This window comes from Microtus ochrogaster, chromosome 22, assembly GCF_000317375.1.
Source record: "Microtus ochrogaster isolate Prairie Vole_2 chromosome 22, MicOch1.0, whole genome shotgun sequence".
NCBI lineage: Eukaryota > Metazoa > Chordata > Mammalia > Rodentia > Cricetidae > Microtus > Microtus ochrogaster.
Genome location: NC_022023.1, coordinates 8,486,649 through 8,502,546, shown reverse-complemented (window position 1 = coordinate 8,502,546; position 15,898 = coordinate 8,486,649). Strand labels below are relative to the sequence as shown.

Below are 15,898 nucleotides of genomic sequence, written 5' to 3'. Positions count from 1 at the left end.
CCCACGAAAAAACCCTCCAGAAAACAGAAAAAAAGAAAAAAAAAAAAAAAAAAAAAAAAAAAAAAAAGCGCCCTTAAATATTCTCGTTCAGAATTCCATCTTCGCTCTGTGCTGCAAGCTTTATGGGAATATAGCTAAGAGGCCTCAGCAGGACAAAGCACATGGCTTGTTTTCTCCTTTCCCCCATAATCCCTTGAGTTTAGAGACTTTGTTTTTTGTTAGTGAAAAAGCAGCTGTGGTTCTGATGTAGCTCCTAAGCATATCCATTCGATCCCTCTTTCTTTCTATGGTGAGCCAGCGATGGGGTCATCAGCATCGCAGAGATCAGCTCATTCTAATCCAGTCTGTAAGCCAGTGTTAACAGCGCCATGGCTGGGGTGGGGTGAAGAGCAGCTGGAAGATGCTTGCCAGCACGCATGGACTCTAGGTCCACTATCCAGCACATCACCCTGGCCACGACGTGCGAGGTTCAAGGTCATTCTTGGTTATGTAGCCCATCTGAGGCCAGCCAGGACTAAATGAGACCTCTTTCAAAGACACCGAGATACCTTTTATCTCCTGTATAGTTTGTGTCTTAAAAACTGGCAGGATTATTTTGAATTAAACTTGTTTTCCTTTTTAAAAGCTTCTGCCAAGGCATTATGAAATCTTGCAAAATGCTTAGCATTTTCAATCTGGATAGAGAACTAAGATGTTAGAAAAATATAGACTGGAGCACCTGAGCTTGCATGCACAGCAGCCTTGTAAAACCTGGGCGTACAGTTTGTCTGTAATCCTAGCACTGGGGGCAGGGACAGATGGATTCCTATGGGTTGACAGTTTAGCAGAAATGGAAAATCCCAAGTTTGGGGCGTGAACAGGGGAGGGGAAGAGGGGGAGATGGGGAGAAAGAGTGGAGGAGGGGAAAGGGAGAGAGGGAAGGGGGGAAGAAGGGAAGCGGAGGGAGGGGGAGATCCTGTTTCACGAAGAGTAAGAAAGAGAATGAATAAGGAAGATACTCATTGATGACGTGGCGAAGGCATACACATGTATTAACACGCTTGTATACATGCATATACATGTAGTAGCACATGTGTGCGCGCACACACACACACACACAAACACACACCAACAAAAACCCCCCAAAAATGAAAAGTAAGAAAAATGTAGAAGACTGGATGGATAACAACAAAAAGAAAACAATAAAATTTGAATTTCCTTTTTTCTTTTTTGGTTCAGGAAGTTAGGGTTCCAATCTCTAACTCTCTTTGAGATGGATACTCATATATCTACATATATGGTTACCTCTCTCTTTCTTTCTCTCTCTCTATCTATGAGATGTTTGCCGAATTTAAATGGGTGATGGAGAAAGTCTGTTTCATGTAGTGAATCTGAGAGGTGAGAGGAAGCGCCGGGGAATGGAGGTGGCGGGCAAACATCTGATCAGCCGGTTTGCATTAAGGCTTAGGGTTAGTCCCTGGGAGCAACAAACAAACAGAATTGTTGCGGACTATTCCTTTACACTGTGAAGAGGTGTCACTCTGATTGGTTAATACAGAGCTGAATGGCCATAAGCTGGACAGGAAGAGGGTAGGAGGGACTTCTGGGGTCAGAGAGGACTCGGGGAGGAAAACAGCAGGGGTGCCAGCCAGATGGGAGAAGAAGCAGGGTGGGCAGTAGAGTCAAGGTTAACCGAGCCACGTAAAAGAGTGTACATTCAAAGATAGGGCTTAATTTAAGTTCTAAGAACTAGTTAGGGACAAGTGTAAGCTAAGGCCAAGCGTTCATAATTAATAATAAGTCTGTATCATTTTTTTGTGAAAGGAGGCCCAAAGAAAAATCTGTCTACACAAAACAAAACACTAAAACCCACCCCTCAAACTGCTATACATATGTGAAAAGTTAAAAAAGGCATATACATAAAAATCAGAGTATCTCTATATATTTCATATTAAATATAACACATTTGTAATAGGGTACACACTTTAAAATTTATTATTCACTACAAAAAAACTCCACTTACATAGGAAGTTACTTAGAAAATCCAACCAACTTCACTGTAGTCTTTTATTTTATATAAAAAAACTAACTGCAATAATCAGCAGGGACATAAAATCCAGTAAGTATGTAGAATATAGAATTGTTTTCAAGTATGCACTCTGATAACAAATCCTACTTCATTAGCAAAGCTGCAAAACTCAAATGTAAAAACTGTTTCTGCTGCTGCAGTTACCAAAAGGACAAAATGTTCTATCTCCAACAGGGCTTTGGGAGACAGCTCTTCAATACAGTAACGTCATACAACACAAAAATAAAACACCAAAATACTGCTATTTAGTCCATAGGCACTTTGAAGAATTTGTAGTAGCACACTCTAAGGCGTGATGGGCAGCAACAGCAGGGGTGTCAATTTTACTTCCAGAATCTATAAAACCCCAATGCTATTGCCAAGCAAGTGAACACCGAGGCTGTGGAAGAAAAGAAGCTATGTTACAAGTTATAGTTTAATTAATTTCAGGTCATAAAATAATAATTAAATAAACAGAAACAAAATCAGATTTATAGCCCATGTTCTTTATTCCCTAGGTAACTAAACTAAGTATAAAAGGCATTTGTAAAGCAAGATTTATATCAATAGCCTCCTGTATTGCAGAGAGTAAAAATAAAAATAATTTAAAAATATAGTTATATGAGCAGTACTTCAAAGTTGCTAGCATTGTGTCTTAGGGTTTCTACTGCTGTGATAAACACTGTAGCTAAGCAGTCTGGGGAGGAACGGGTCTATGTTATCTTACACTCTGAGGTCACACTCCATCAATGAGGGAGGTCAGGACATGGAGCAGGAACTGAAGCAGAACCAGCTTGCTCACTGGCATACTCAGCCTTCCTTCAGCCTGCCCAGAGGTCAGGGGTACCACCCACAGTGGGCTGAGCTCTCTCACATCAAACATCAAAATATGCGAACAGATTTATAGGCCAATTCTTAGCTTAGCTCATCTTCATGAGTCTGATTACATATTCAGGGTTTCTCTTAAGGTTCCAACTCCAGAAGTGTGCACGATGGGGCTATTCCACACACCGTATCTTAAGGAATTCACCCACACTGCAGCTAGCCTGCCCAAGACTTCCCTTCAAGGACTGGCATGTAGTTTAAATTTACATAGGGAAGGTGAATGTCCTGGACCAGTCCTCACACTGCCATCATGCCAGGGAGTCCCATGCCTACCACACAACAATTAATATTTGTCATTATAGAATGCAGTTATAATAAAGTCTTTCTGAAATGGATCTTGACCACCAAAAAAAAAAAAAATCCCCACAGGCTTGGCTGACCTTATGGAGGTATTTTCTCAGTCGAGGTTGAGGTTTCTGGGCACAGACTTGTGCCCCATACTTCCAGATACTTGGGAGGCTAAGCCAAGAAGTTTTGGGCAAATTGACAGCCAAATCCTACAGTGTTTGTGAACCTTCAGTAAATGGGACAGTATCTGTGTGCTCAGTCGGTTTGGGGTAACATGTTTCCGGACCCTCCACTCCTCTCTGCTGTGTTTTTTTAACAGCCTGCATCTACTTCAGTGATCTTTCTAATGCCATTCAAACTATAAAATGATTTTTTTTTTCCACTGTGGAACTTACCCAATTAATTTTACCACTTTGTTCTTGGGTTTATTTTCTCAGTAGCCAGACACCCTTTTCTCTAACTGAATTGCCCAGTTGCCTGATAAACTTCAATCTTGAAACTGAAACCTTCTTCAAGCAAAGCAGGGTATCAATCAGTAAAGAGTATTTTGGCTCCTTTTTCTCTCTCCTGGAATGGTTATCCAGACACATAGGAACCAACAGATCCAAAAACTGTCAGCAGCAGTTCCTTTCTGACAGACTTACCTGCAAGATAACGAATGGTCTCAAGTTTGTTCGATTCCATCAGTGTTTTTAAGGAAGCAATTTCAGTGTCAATTTTATTACTGGTCTCTGAAATAATACTTTTGGTTTGGGTATCCTATAGCAAATCAGAATAAACAGAATTTTATTTTTGTCCCTATGTAATATGAACAAAACATTTATATTAAAACCTTCAATTGTGTGCTAACTGTGCATCTAATAAAGTCTTAATAGTAAATGAAAACTGCCAAGTAACAAAAAATTCCTCTAATTTCGTATCTGAAGGTAATTTCCTCGAATTATTCAATCCTGGGCATAGCCTACTAAAAATCTCCTAAGATATTTGAGACTTAAATATATATGATAAACTAAGAAGTAAACATTTTAGTCACACCTATTGTTTTATAGGTAAAGTCCTTGGAATATTATTAATACTTTAAACATAAGGACATATTTTAAATACATCTTGCCAAAAAATCATCCAAGTTTATAATACGAACGGAAATGAATATACAAGGAACTGGCATACACCTGGTGGGTAACTCTGCAGTACAGGGAACAGCGCTCAGAAATTAGCTGAGAGATTTTGCTCATTTTCTTAATTATCTACTTTCTCTGGCTAAGAAGTGCAAGAAAACGGATTCTTGAAAGAGCACAGGTGATCTTTCCTTCTCCCAAGTTCCGAGCAAGAGAACTTTTAAAGGAAAGGATGAGGCTAAATCAGAAGGCTACAGTTTACTTATTGTTTAATTAATATATTCAGGATTAATGAGAATGTAAACAGACCTCTAAGTATAGGGTTCAGAGTCTGGATTCTTTATTTGAGACAGGATATTGCATAGTAATCTAGCCTGGCTTCAAACTCATGGCAGTCCTGAGTTCTGGGATTACATACCACACCTGGATTAGAATCTGAGTTCTTTTTTTTTAAAAAAAATTATTTGTATTTCATGTGCATTAGTGTTTTGCCTGTATATGTCTGTACAAGGTGTCAGGTCCCCTGGAACTGGAGTTACAGACAGTTGTAAGCTGCCATGTGGATACTTGGAATTGAACTTGGGTTCTGGAAGAGAAGCCTGTGCTCTTAACTCCACCACCATGTTCTTTTCTCAACTCTATCAACGACTGGCTGTGTGATTTTAACCTTTTCGTGTATCGTTTTCCAAACTGTAAAGTAGAAATAATACTCATTATAGAGGCTGGCCTGAAGATTAAATGCGTAGCAGACACAAGTATATGTATAATGGCAGCTAGTATATAATAAATAGTAAATATTTACTATGATTTAAAATTTTTAAAGATAATTATTTAAATCTAGACATTTACTTAAACAATAGTGAATTTCTTTTTATAAAAGTAGCTATTGTCTATATAAAAAGTTAAAATTTGAAAAGTATGTCATGAAAAAGTTAATTCTTTGGGAGGGGGCATTATTTTCAGAACAGAGTTGCACTGTGTAGCTCTGGTTGACCTTGACTTGACTATGTAGAGATCAGGCTAGCCTTGAACTCACAGAGATCCACCTCTGTCTCCCAAGTGTTGAGATTAAAAGCAGTGCTACCATGCCCAATCCTTACTTCAGTTTTTCAGATTTTTTAGATTGTGTCTGTGTGGATATGTGATCCCCTGGAACAGGAAGTACAGGTGGTTGTGAGTGCTGGGAACCAAACTCTAGTCTCTGCGAGTGTAGCATGCTGAGTGGCCGCTGTAGCCCTGGGAGGCTTTCATTCTTACTCCAAGGGAGCAGCTCATGTAGCCCTGCTTCAGAGGGCAGCTTCCCCAGAGGCTGGCGGGCTGAAAGAGCTGCGATGAAACCAGATCCTACAGGCTCGGTATGTGAAGTCCAAGCTTACAAACTGATGCACACCAAAGTGTCACACAAACAAGGGACATGACACAGGGGGAGGGGAACTTCTGCATATTAACCTTACCTTTTTGGTAAATTCATTGGTTGCTTCCATAAGTTGCTTTTCTTGATCTGTGAACTAAAGGATATAGAGGCAGAAGGTTAAAAGAAAGAGGGGCAGCAAGATGTCGCAGTGGGGAGAGATACTTGACACACGGGCCTGCAACCCGAGGGTCCCGGGAGCCCACAGGCGGGCGAATGACAGACTGACTCTGTGATGTCATCCCTCACCTTCCATGCGTCACCATGACAACAGGAAAAGGTTATACATAATTTAAAAGGGAAATCAATAAAAAGTTCATTTAAAAGCACATTGTTGGAGGTGCTGGGAGGATGGCTCAGTCATCAAGAGTGCTTGCTGCTTTTCCTGGGGATTTCAGTTTGATCTCTGGCACCCACATGGTGCAGTTCACAGCCGTTATAACAGCAGCTCCAGGGGACCTGACACTTGTGGCCTCCTAGGGTATCTGCACTCACGCAGACAGCCACATGTGGACACACAACATCCTCACATCTATGCATAACTAAAAAAATATTAAAAAGCAAAACAAAACAAAAGCACATTACTGGGCTGGTGAGGTGGTGGCTCAGTAGCTAAAGACACCTGCCACCAAGCCTGACAACCTGAGTTCTATCCCTAGGATCCACATGGTAGAAGGAGAAACCTAACTCCCATAAGTCAGTCTTCTGACCTTCACCAGTGTGCCCACACAAATCACATACACAAAATGAATAAAATGTAATTGATTTTTTAAAAAGCACATTACCATGTCTGTTACTCTGCTCCTTTCCAGGTTGATGTCCAGCTTATTGTCTGCTCTGATCCGACTGGTTTCATGCTTTAAAGAAAAATCAGTATTTTTAACAATTATCTTGTAGTGGGTATTTGTTATAAAACCAGTGAAATAAATTTCACTTACGGTCAGCTGCTGCTTAACTTGATCTAATTCAATTTTCATTTTCTAGGTGTAAAAGAGGTGACAATTAGCATCAATACAAAAGTCCCGAGTGTTACTTTAAAAGTTTGAAAACTAATATAAAGGAATACATATTACATTTGTATTTTGGAGTCTGAAAATAATCACTCGGGATTATTTTCTCTGGCTCCACCCATTTGCCTATAAATTTTATGACTTCCTTTTTTTTAAATGCTAAGAATATTCCTTTGTATAAATTTACCCCATTTCTGTCTATTTGTCTATTGATGAACATCTAGGCTGTTTTTAATTTCTAGCTATTATAAATAAAGCAGCAATAAACATGAAAAAAAGTTTGAAAACTTAGATTAGCAGAATTTGTACCTCTATGGATTTTTAATACAGGATTATGATTTAAAAAGCAAAGCACTAACAGATGACTGTAGTCATTAAATAAACATCAGGTAGAAAACATTTAGTCCTGGTATTAGATTCTACCTTTAAAATGATTTGCTTTTTTAAAAAAAAGATTTATTTTATGTGGTGTTTTGCGCGCGCGCGCGTACACACACACACACACACACACACACACACACACACACACACACACACGCTGCCGTGTGGCTACTGGGAATTGAACCTGGGTCCTCTGGAAGAACAGCCAGTGCCCTTAACCTCTCAGCCATCTCTCCAACCCCATGTTGTCTTCAATTCTAAAATATTTAAGCTAGGGCTGGAGACGTGGCTCAGTGGTTAAGACTGCGCGCTCCTAGTTCAGAGGACTGAGTTTAAAGTTCCCAACACCAACGTCTGATAGGGGCCAGCTGCCTGTAACTCTGATACCCTCTTCTGACCTCTGTAGGTATCATATCTCTCTACGGTTCCCCTCCTCTTCCCTCCCAACCCTCTCCAAATTGATTTTAAACTTTGGCTAGTAAAGAACTCAATTTCTGACTTAACCACAAAGATACATTTGGGGGTCTACAGAGATGGCTAGTGGTAGCTTGGTTTCTAGCAATCAAGTCCAGTTGCTCACAACTGCCTGTCACTCCAACTCCACAGGATCTGATGCCTCTTCTGGCGCCTGCACCCATACACATACATATAAACAGAATTTAAAAATAACAAATATTTAAAATACATTTTTCTCATGCTGTCAAACAACAGCATTAAATAAAATGGAGAACATCACAGTACTTTCAGTTTAAAGAACAATATATGATAAGCTATACTGGAAAATTTATATTGGCGCTCAAATTTTTCTCCTTTTATAAAAACAACTTACAATATGTATGCAAAAAATGGTTTACAGATAAAGATTAGCTAAGGTTAAACAGTGAATTTTGTTTTTGGTTTCTGTGACAGGATCTCACTTTGTAGCCCTAGCTGGCCTAGAATGTGCTATATAGACCAGGCTGGTCTAAACCACACAAAGATCCCCCTGCCTCTGCCTCCTAAGTGCTGGAATTAAAGGTGTGCATTTCACCATGGCCAGCTTTAAACAGTGAAATTTTAATCTAAAAACTTGTAGTACATAATATTTTGGGGTCTTTCTATTTAATAAAGTAGCATAATTGTGAGATCAGTTACTTTTTTATCACTAGTAGTAAGTTAAAAGTTCTATCACCTCATTCTCTGCTCTCAGATTTGCGAATTCACTCTTCTCTAGGATGACCATGTCTTTCCTGATGGAATCCAAGTGAGCCATTAGCTGCTGGACTGTTATTTCCTAGAACATAAATGAAAACAATGTATGGAATGTAATGTAATGTCATGTATGGAATGGCGGCATCCTTCTATTTTTGAATTGCCTTATGGAACTGTAAAAGAGTATGCCAACATGCAAACATGTAATTACTACACATGGAACCCACCTGTCTGAAGTAGCAAAGGAAAAACGAGGAAATTCAAGGAAAAAACTCTCACTTTCTCGCAGTGAAGAGCAGTACCTACGTCTTTTCATGAAGAGAATTCTAAGAAAAGTGCTTACATTCCTCAACAAATGGTGTTTCACGGGTGTTTTAGGTTAACTTATGTGTTTTATGTATATGAGTGCTCCGTCTCCATGCAGGCCAGAGGCGGAAATCAGATCCCATCACAGATGGTTGTGAGCCACTATGTGGGAGCTGGGAATTGAACTCAGGTCCTCTGGAAGAACAGCCAGTGCTCTTAACTGCTGAGCCATCTCTCCAGCCCCTTGGTTCTGTTTTTTTAATATTTGTTGTTTTGATTTTGAGAGACTTTTCTACCACATGAAAATACTAAGATATCAAATAGGAGTCAGAGGTATGGTTTTAAAGAAAATAAGCTATATATTTCCCTTTATCAGGACAGCATATTTAGTTTTGTTTAAATTTCCTGGACTCTCCTATATTTGACACTACAGAGAAAATATGAAAGAAAAGGTAACTCCTACAGGAAAGAATCATATGCATTTGCTTTATAAAGAACTTTAAATGTGATTTTTGGAGAAAAGGTCCTGCTCTACGTAACTTTAAAAAATACTTAGAGAATACTTTATTAGTTTCTGTAATAAACCCTGTACAAATGGGTAAAATTAAATTTAACATTTTCAAATTACAATTTAAAAAAAACCCAAAACATTAACATATCCTGACCAATTGCTTAAAATGGTGTCAGGTTGTTTTACTATCAAAAAGCTAGGTGACCACCTTCTGTGTGACAGGTGCAAATTGTGCCTTGTAGGTTGCCCACAATTCTGACTGCCACACAATATAAAAATATGGGCTGTATAATTCAGCCCCTACAAGCTAGTTCCAGATAGGCTCCAAAACTACACAGAGAAACCCTGTCTGGAAAAACAAACAAACAAAAATTTCAACTTCATATCCACTCAGATTTAAACATTTTAGCCAGGTAATTTATAAAGTCTTTTCTAGCAACGTTAGTCCCTTCTAGCTTTTGAAGTTTGTGAAGATTAACCATGCATACATAAAAACAGTAAATGTGTCACGTAAAAAGGTTAGCTCTTCTATTTTGGAGGGTTTTCCAAAGGAAAAGGTGTTCCACCATCTCCTGACTGAAACACTACATTTATCTCGCTCAAGGGAAGATGGCCAGATTCCACATTTGGTACACCGTACTCTTGCGAGGGACACTCCAGTCCTGTTTCTAGACAGACTGTGAAAGGCCTTTCCAATTCTTCCTTTCCTCCTTCCCTGGAAATGACAGGAGCGATAAGACAAAGAACGTATTACCTGCTGGGCTTTAGTCACCATCTCCTTATAGATGGTGTCCAGGCTGACATTCGATAGCGTACTTAGGACCGACACAATCGTCTGCGCCTGTGTCTTGTCAAACCCTGTACACAAGGAAACCTACAATTTAAACACGGCATGACTAGCAGAAGAGATAGCTAACACCCTTTCAGCACCCCAACTGTTATACTTAAAGCAGTTACAGTGGAAATATGACAGACGATGCTATCTTATCTAATAGTGCTCTAGCTCCCAACAGAGCTAGATCGACAGCAAAACCCAGCATGCCTAGTCTCTTTTGATAGATTATATAACTGGCAATACGTGGTATGACTTTCATTTGTACTTTGTGGATGGTGCGGCTAACACTTTCATGTACATTTTTTAGTTAATTTTTGGTGTACTGTTTTACATGGCCTTTGCCTAGTTTTCTATGAAATTACTAATCTTTCTTTTGTTGATTCCTAAGAACTCGTTACCATTTAGGCTTATCTAGAATTTCAGTAAGCAGATTTAATGGTTTCAAATACCATTCTGCAGTATTAATCAGTTGTTCACTTGTAATATATTACCATATCTGGAAATATTAAATTCTTCAATTTTTTATTCTTCAACATTTATACTTCCATCCAGACTTTAGCATTAGCCTTTTAAAAGTTTTTTGTTGTTTTTTTACTTCAGTGAACTTATTTTGTGCATATAATATCATATAGTGCCTCTCGTCACAGTATGCCTTTTCCCAACATTGTGATTCTAAGTGACTATAAAATACTGTGTGTATAGTGGCCACCTTTCTTTCAAAAATCCCCCTTCACTGTTGGTAACAGTGCCACTGTCTTGACTTGGGAATTTATTATATGAGTGCTACTTTCCTTTTTCGGGTACTCATTTCTCACCGTGAGTTTCCAAGTCCTGCACCAGCGCGTGGGTATCAAAAGTTAATTTTCGTTGTTCTAGAGGAGTTATGTCCACTGGCCTCCTGTCATAACTTGCCTTAGTTATGGTTGTCAAGAAACCTGAAAAGAGGAGACAGTGTCATCCTGTAATAATGTATAGTGATATCACACTTAGGCTTCTAAAGAGCTCTCTTCACCTACATAAATACAGTCCTGTAATCTCACCCAGATTAACTGGCTCTTCTGTGGTATAGGACAATGGTCTGTATGCTGTCAATTTTATTTTAAATAAACGCTGATTGGCCAGTAGCCAGGCAGGAAGTATAGGCAGGACAACCAGACAGGAAGTAGAGGCAGGCCAATGAGAACAGGAGAATTCTGGGAAGAAAGAAGTCCTAGTGTGCAGTCCTGACCCAGCCACAGAGCAAGCAAGATGTAACTGCCTCAGTGAAAAAGGTACCAAGTCACATGGCTAACACAGACAAGAATAATGGGCTAATATAAGTTATAAGAGTTAATAAGAAGCCTGAGCTAATGGGCCAATCAGTTTATAGTTAATGTAGACCTCTGTGTGATTTCTTTGGGACTTAACGACTGCAGGAACAGGCAGGACAGAAAACTCAGCCAACACTTCTGAACCCTTTTCATCTGAAAAGTCTCTGATGTATTCTGTGCATAGCAAACATGTAACATGTTCATCAGTCAGAAGTGTTTTCAGAGTTGGTCTAGATCCTAACGACATATTCTAATTACCAAAAGTATCCCCACTTTCTGTGGTGCCTGCAAGTTTCTTAGTGCTGTGAAACTTTTCTATGTAACTTATCTAACGTAACCTCTGTTCTCTTATGGACCCATATCACCTATTTCCTACGTGTTCAGCTCAGATACAGTTAGCATGTTGGCTGTTCTTTCTGACCTATTCTATGAGCCCTGTGCTGCTGTGGGCTGTACTTTTTGTTACTCAGTCTTTAGGACCCCTAAGGACACTTGTGCAGCAGTTTCCTCTGAGTCTGGAACATTCCGTCTTGTAGAGAAGCTTCTTAAACAGGAAGGTAAAATAACTCAAAATACCTTCAGGAAGTCCCTGAAACTGACCAGATTCACTAGGCCCCCCCCCCCTTCCTGCCAGGGTAAATGATATAACCTGAGAGTCCCCTGGAATGACAGGAAGTTGTGTAGACGATTCTAGGAGAAGTCAAATTGCCAAGAAGGCTCGGACAAACAAAACTGAAAGAGGAGAAAAGCCCCAAGGATGATTCAGACCAGAACAGCTGAGCTGCCTGGAGGAGGTTTAGACCAACCGAGGCACTGGGAAAGGACACTCTCCAACCTGTTGGGCTGCCTGCAGGCTGTGCAGTGTGCTCTAAGTCCCCAGCTTTGTCCACTGTCACCCAGGCTGGGGTGGGGGTGGGACAGCTGCTGATACAGTTGTCTCTGCGTCATTTCTGCTCCTATAAGCAAGCCCTCACCCGTCCTGTAAGTAACCACAATAAAACTCATGGGTCACCAAGTTGGACTTCGGTATTATCTGTACTTTGGTCTGTCATGAGCTCTTTAACTGGGATGAGTAGATGTGTGTGTTGTGTCTACCCAGGAAAAGTTCTGTCATACAGCACTTTGATACATAGGTGAGTCATCATCAATGAATCTGATTTTAAGTCCTGGAGCATTTACTGGTCAGTTCTGAAGTCTTTTGGTCCTGCTCCATTTAATTCCCAAAACTTCACTCAGACACAGATTAGTCCTTTTCTCTGTTACTGATTAATTTTATTATAAAATATTTCCTCTGAAGATGAATTCTGCACATATAAAACTATTATGATACATTAAGATAATAACTGTCAGTGTAATAGTCAAATGCAAGGTATTATAGCAGATAACTTATATGCTGCCAAGGCAAGGTAGTATTATTCACTTCTTTAAATTAAAAACAAAACAAAACACTTATTAGAGTTGGATATGGTACCTCACGCTGGATATGGTGATTCTAGCACAGAGACTGAAGCAGAAGGACCGTTATGTAGCTATCCTGGGCTACATAATGGAACCAGATCAAACTAGACCAAACCATACCTCGCTTAGGAAAGGCAAAGGAATTTGCTTAGGTTAAAGACCCCATGGCAGGTAATAGGACTTCAATTTGGGTTCTTTTGACTACAAAGCTCACATTCCATCACCTTGTGTGGTCTGCCTCATTTATCCCAAGGTACTTATATATCTAGGTACTTAAATGACAGCCTCAATTTCAGGCATTACTTTATGCTAGTGATTTATAGGGCATGTGTGATTTCTTCTTAAATATCTTTATAGTCAACAAATGTAGACTAAGCACTAGGTCTGTGCCACACAGGGCAATACACACTGAAGCCAGGCGTTCCTGCCGTCTTCACTGATTTTATCGACTGGAAGGCAGGAAATAGGCGTTATTAAGAAAAATGAAAGCTTCACATCTGAATTCTGTTTAACCAATAAAAGCAGCAGCTGGAAAAGGTGGACCTATGCTTTAAAAATAGACTAGCACAGTCAGCCTTCTTTTGGCTGAGTGCCATCTAGGAAAGGGGTAAAAAATTTGCTTTTGTGTGTCACACCCAAAGGAGAGAAAAATAAAAATCAGACCTGTAGATTTCAGTAGCTGCCTTATACAGCTACGTTAGGAGTAATGCTTGTTACCCTTAATTACCGCTTCCTCATTAGAAGTTCATTCTAGTTTAGAAAGAATTAGGAATACTCACATCACACTTTAATGTTTTCATGCTTACTACCAAATTCTTAAAATTCTCATTTTATTGATGGAAGAAAGTGATGCTCAGAGTCTAGTATGATATCTTAGGTTTTAGGTCTCATGGGTAGTCAAACTGGTACAGTTCCTAATTTCAGTCAACAAAGAATGAATGCTCATACAAACATTAGCTTTTAGGATAGAGACCAAATACCTTAACATTGCCAACAACTCTCTGCAGGGCACAGCTAATCTCACGTCCTCTTATACACGCTGGCTCCTAGACTTTAACTCTACAAGCATGCCATCTGCTTGCTTTCCCTTCATGGGGCCTTTGCTCAGTCTGTGTTCCGAAAGCTCTCGTTTGCCTATTCCTATTTACTCTTCAGAGCCGTGCACAAATGTCTGTTCTGGTGGGACCTGTGCAAGGATTCCCGAGGTCAGGTCTCTCCTAGTGGGTTTAAAAGTACCTTGTAACATTCTCTCATAACGCCATTCACAATTTTCATATTATGAAACTACTGATTTGTAAGTTCCCCCATTCAATCAGGCATTAGTGAGCTGCTGCTATCAGGCTACCAACACCCAGTCTTCAAAGTTGTCTCCATAAATAAAACTTTATTGGAACTATTATCTATGACTGCTTTCAACAACAGAGAAGTGGTATTCAACCATATTAGCCACATAGCCTAAAGTACTTACTATTTGCCTCTTTTACAGAAAGTAAGCTAACCACGGAAGTAAACCTTGAGAGCAGGGGACACATCTGTTCTTGGTCTCTGTTGAGTTCCCAGTGCCCGACAATTCTAGGTGCCTTAAAGCTATGTGCTGGATGAAAGGGGCTGTGTTTGCATTTTATGTGCAATGTGGGTCAGAGACTTGTTCACGTTGCCTCAGATTGCTGGGCTGCAGGGTACTTGATCACACTGTGAACCTCGAGATTGCGATATGTACTGGGAAAACCTGTCTCCAGTTGTGGTGTGGCTCAGCCCTAGCACACACCTTTAATTCAAGAGCTTTCTTATAAACAGGATTTAAGGTAGTCAGTCATAGGTCAAGAGGTGGAGCAAGCAACCCGCAGACAGGAAGTGAACAGAGGCTTATTAAGGAAAAGAAAAGAGCCGGGCGATGGTGGCGCACGCCTTTAATCCCAGCACTCGGGAGGCAGAGGCAGGCGGATCTCTGTGAGTTCGAGACCAGCCTGGTCTACAGAGCTAGTTCCAGGACAGGCTCCAAAGCCACAGAGAAACCCTGTCTCGAAAAAAAAAAAAAAAAAAAAGGAAAAGAAAAGAGAATACGAGTGAGTTAGGATGATGGATAGAGAGATGCACAGGAAGTAGAAGGGAGGGACAATGGAGTTTGAGGAGGTTTTGTTTGAGGAGGTAGGAGAGAGGCTTCTGGGACATCAGAGGAGGAGGAAGGCCATCTCTGCCTCTCTGAACTAGCAGGCTTTCACCCCAGCATTGGCTCCTGAGTCTTTTTTTTTTTTTGGTTTTTCGAGACAGGGTTTCTCTGTGGTTTTTGGAGCCTGTCCTGGAACTAGCTCTGTAGACCAGGCTGGTCTCGAACTCACAGAGATCCGCCTGCCTCTGCCTCCCGAGTGCTGGGATTAAAGGCGTGCGCCACCACCGCCCGGCTGGCTCCTGAGTCTTTACTGGTAAAATCGACCGATGGGGATTTTGTTAAAAACAACAGCTGGGCTCAGATGATTCCATTTTAGCCCTGTGTACTTCTGCTCTGGACTTTTGAGGTTGTGTTTTTTGTGATGTGATTTCAAAATGTATCCACCGGGGAAGAGAGACATTTGATCCTTTGTGGGAATAAAGATTATCTGGAAATAACACGAGAGTTACAGAAAATCTTAAAGAAGTAAAACGGATAAACACTGTGGGCGGGGCCCGGCAGGGGGCGTGTCCTCTCGAGTACGCCCACCCCGCCACGCCCGAATCGTTTCCCTGAGCGTTTCCTTCTCTCACCTCTCCGCAGGGCGGGCGACAGACGCCCGCGGGGCGTTGAAGTCCAGCCGCCTCGACTGCCGTCAGGGCGTAGGAGCCGCCAAAGCCAGCGGCTCCTCATATTCCCGGAGATCCGCGTCAGTAAGCGGAAACGGAATACAGATGAATCCCGCAGAGGCTTTCTGACAATGTAGTTCTCTCACCATAAGAATGCTGGGAAATATAGTTTCCGTTCTCTTAATAAAAACATCTGTTTGCGGGGTCTCCAACGTGAGTCTGAGCTTCGTCACAGTCACACTTCACGAACGACTCCGAGCTTACCCCTTTAGCCTGTCGCCCCCTCCCCAGCCCTCTCCGGGCACCCATTTGCCGGCGTTGAGCTCCAATCCCACAGCAAGCTCTCCGGAGACTGTGTAGCCGCAGAGC

At 40.9% G+C, this 15,898-nt stretch overlaps 1 protein-coding gene across 2 annotated transcripts; it reads right to left on the bottom strand.

The window, feature by feature from the left end:
• Nucleotides 1–1,951: 1,951 nt before the first annotated feature.
• Ccdc90b (coiled-coil domain containing 90B) lies at nucleotides 1,952–15,609 on the bottom strand. Of its 2 annotated transcripts, none has more exons than XM_005357600.3 (9): nucleotides 15,494–15,593; nucleotides 10,799–10,918; nucleotides 9,903–10,006; nucleotides 8,312–8,413; nucleotides 6,688–6,729; nucleotides 6,535–6,606; nucleotides 5,793–5,846; nucleotides 3,865–3,979; nucleotides 1,952–2,447 (listed from the first exon to the last, which is right to left on the bottom strand). In XM_005357600.3, the coding sequence occupies exons 1-9, from the start codon at nucleotides 15,591–15,593 to the stop codon at nucleotides 2,392–2,394; spliced, it is 765 nt and encodes a 254-aa protein (XP_005357657.1). In that variant the 3' UTR covers nucleotides 1,952–2,391. The 2 variants fall into 2 exon arrangements, with proteins under 2 accessions (XP_005357657.1, XP_026640109.1); XM_026784308.1 differs by having other exon boundaries at nucleotides 2,392–2,447; nucleotides 9,903–10,022; nucleotides 15,494–15,609.
• Nucleotides 15,610–15,898: the final 289 nt, after the last annotated feature.

Bases quoted from the DNA above. Each gene is read 5' to 3' on its own strand.
- Ccdc90b (XM_005357600.3), bottom strand. From the start codon at position 15,593: ATGAGGAGCCGCTGGCTTTGGCGGCTCCTACGCCCTGACGGCAGTCGA. The intron at 5,847-6,534 runs GTAATGTGCTTT...TATATCCTTTAG, and splicing joins GGAGCAGAGTAACAGACATG to TTCACAGATCAAGAAAAGCA. The intron at 2,448-3,864 runs GTAAGTCTGTCA...TTTCTTCCACAG, and splicing joins GACCATTCGTTATCTTGCAG to CCTCGGTGTTCACTTGCTTG.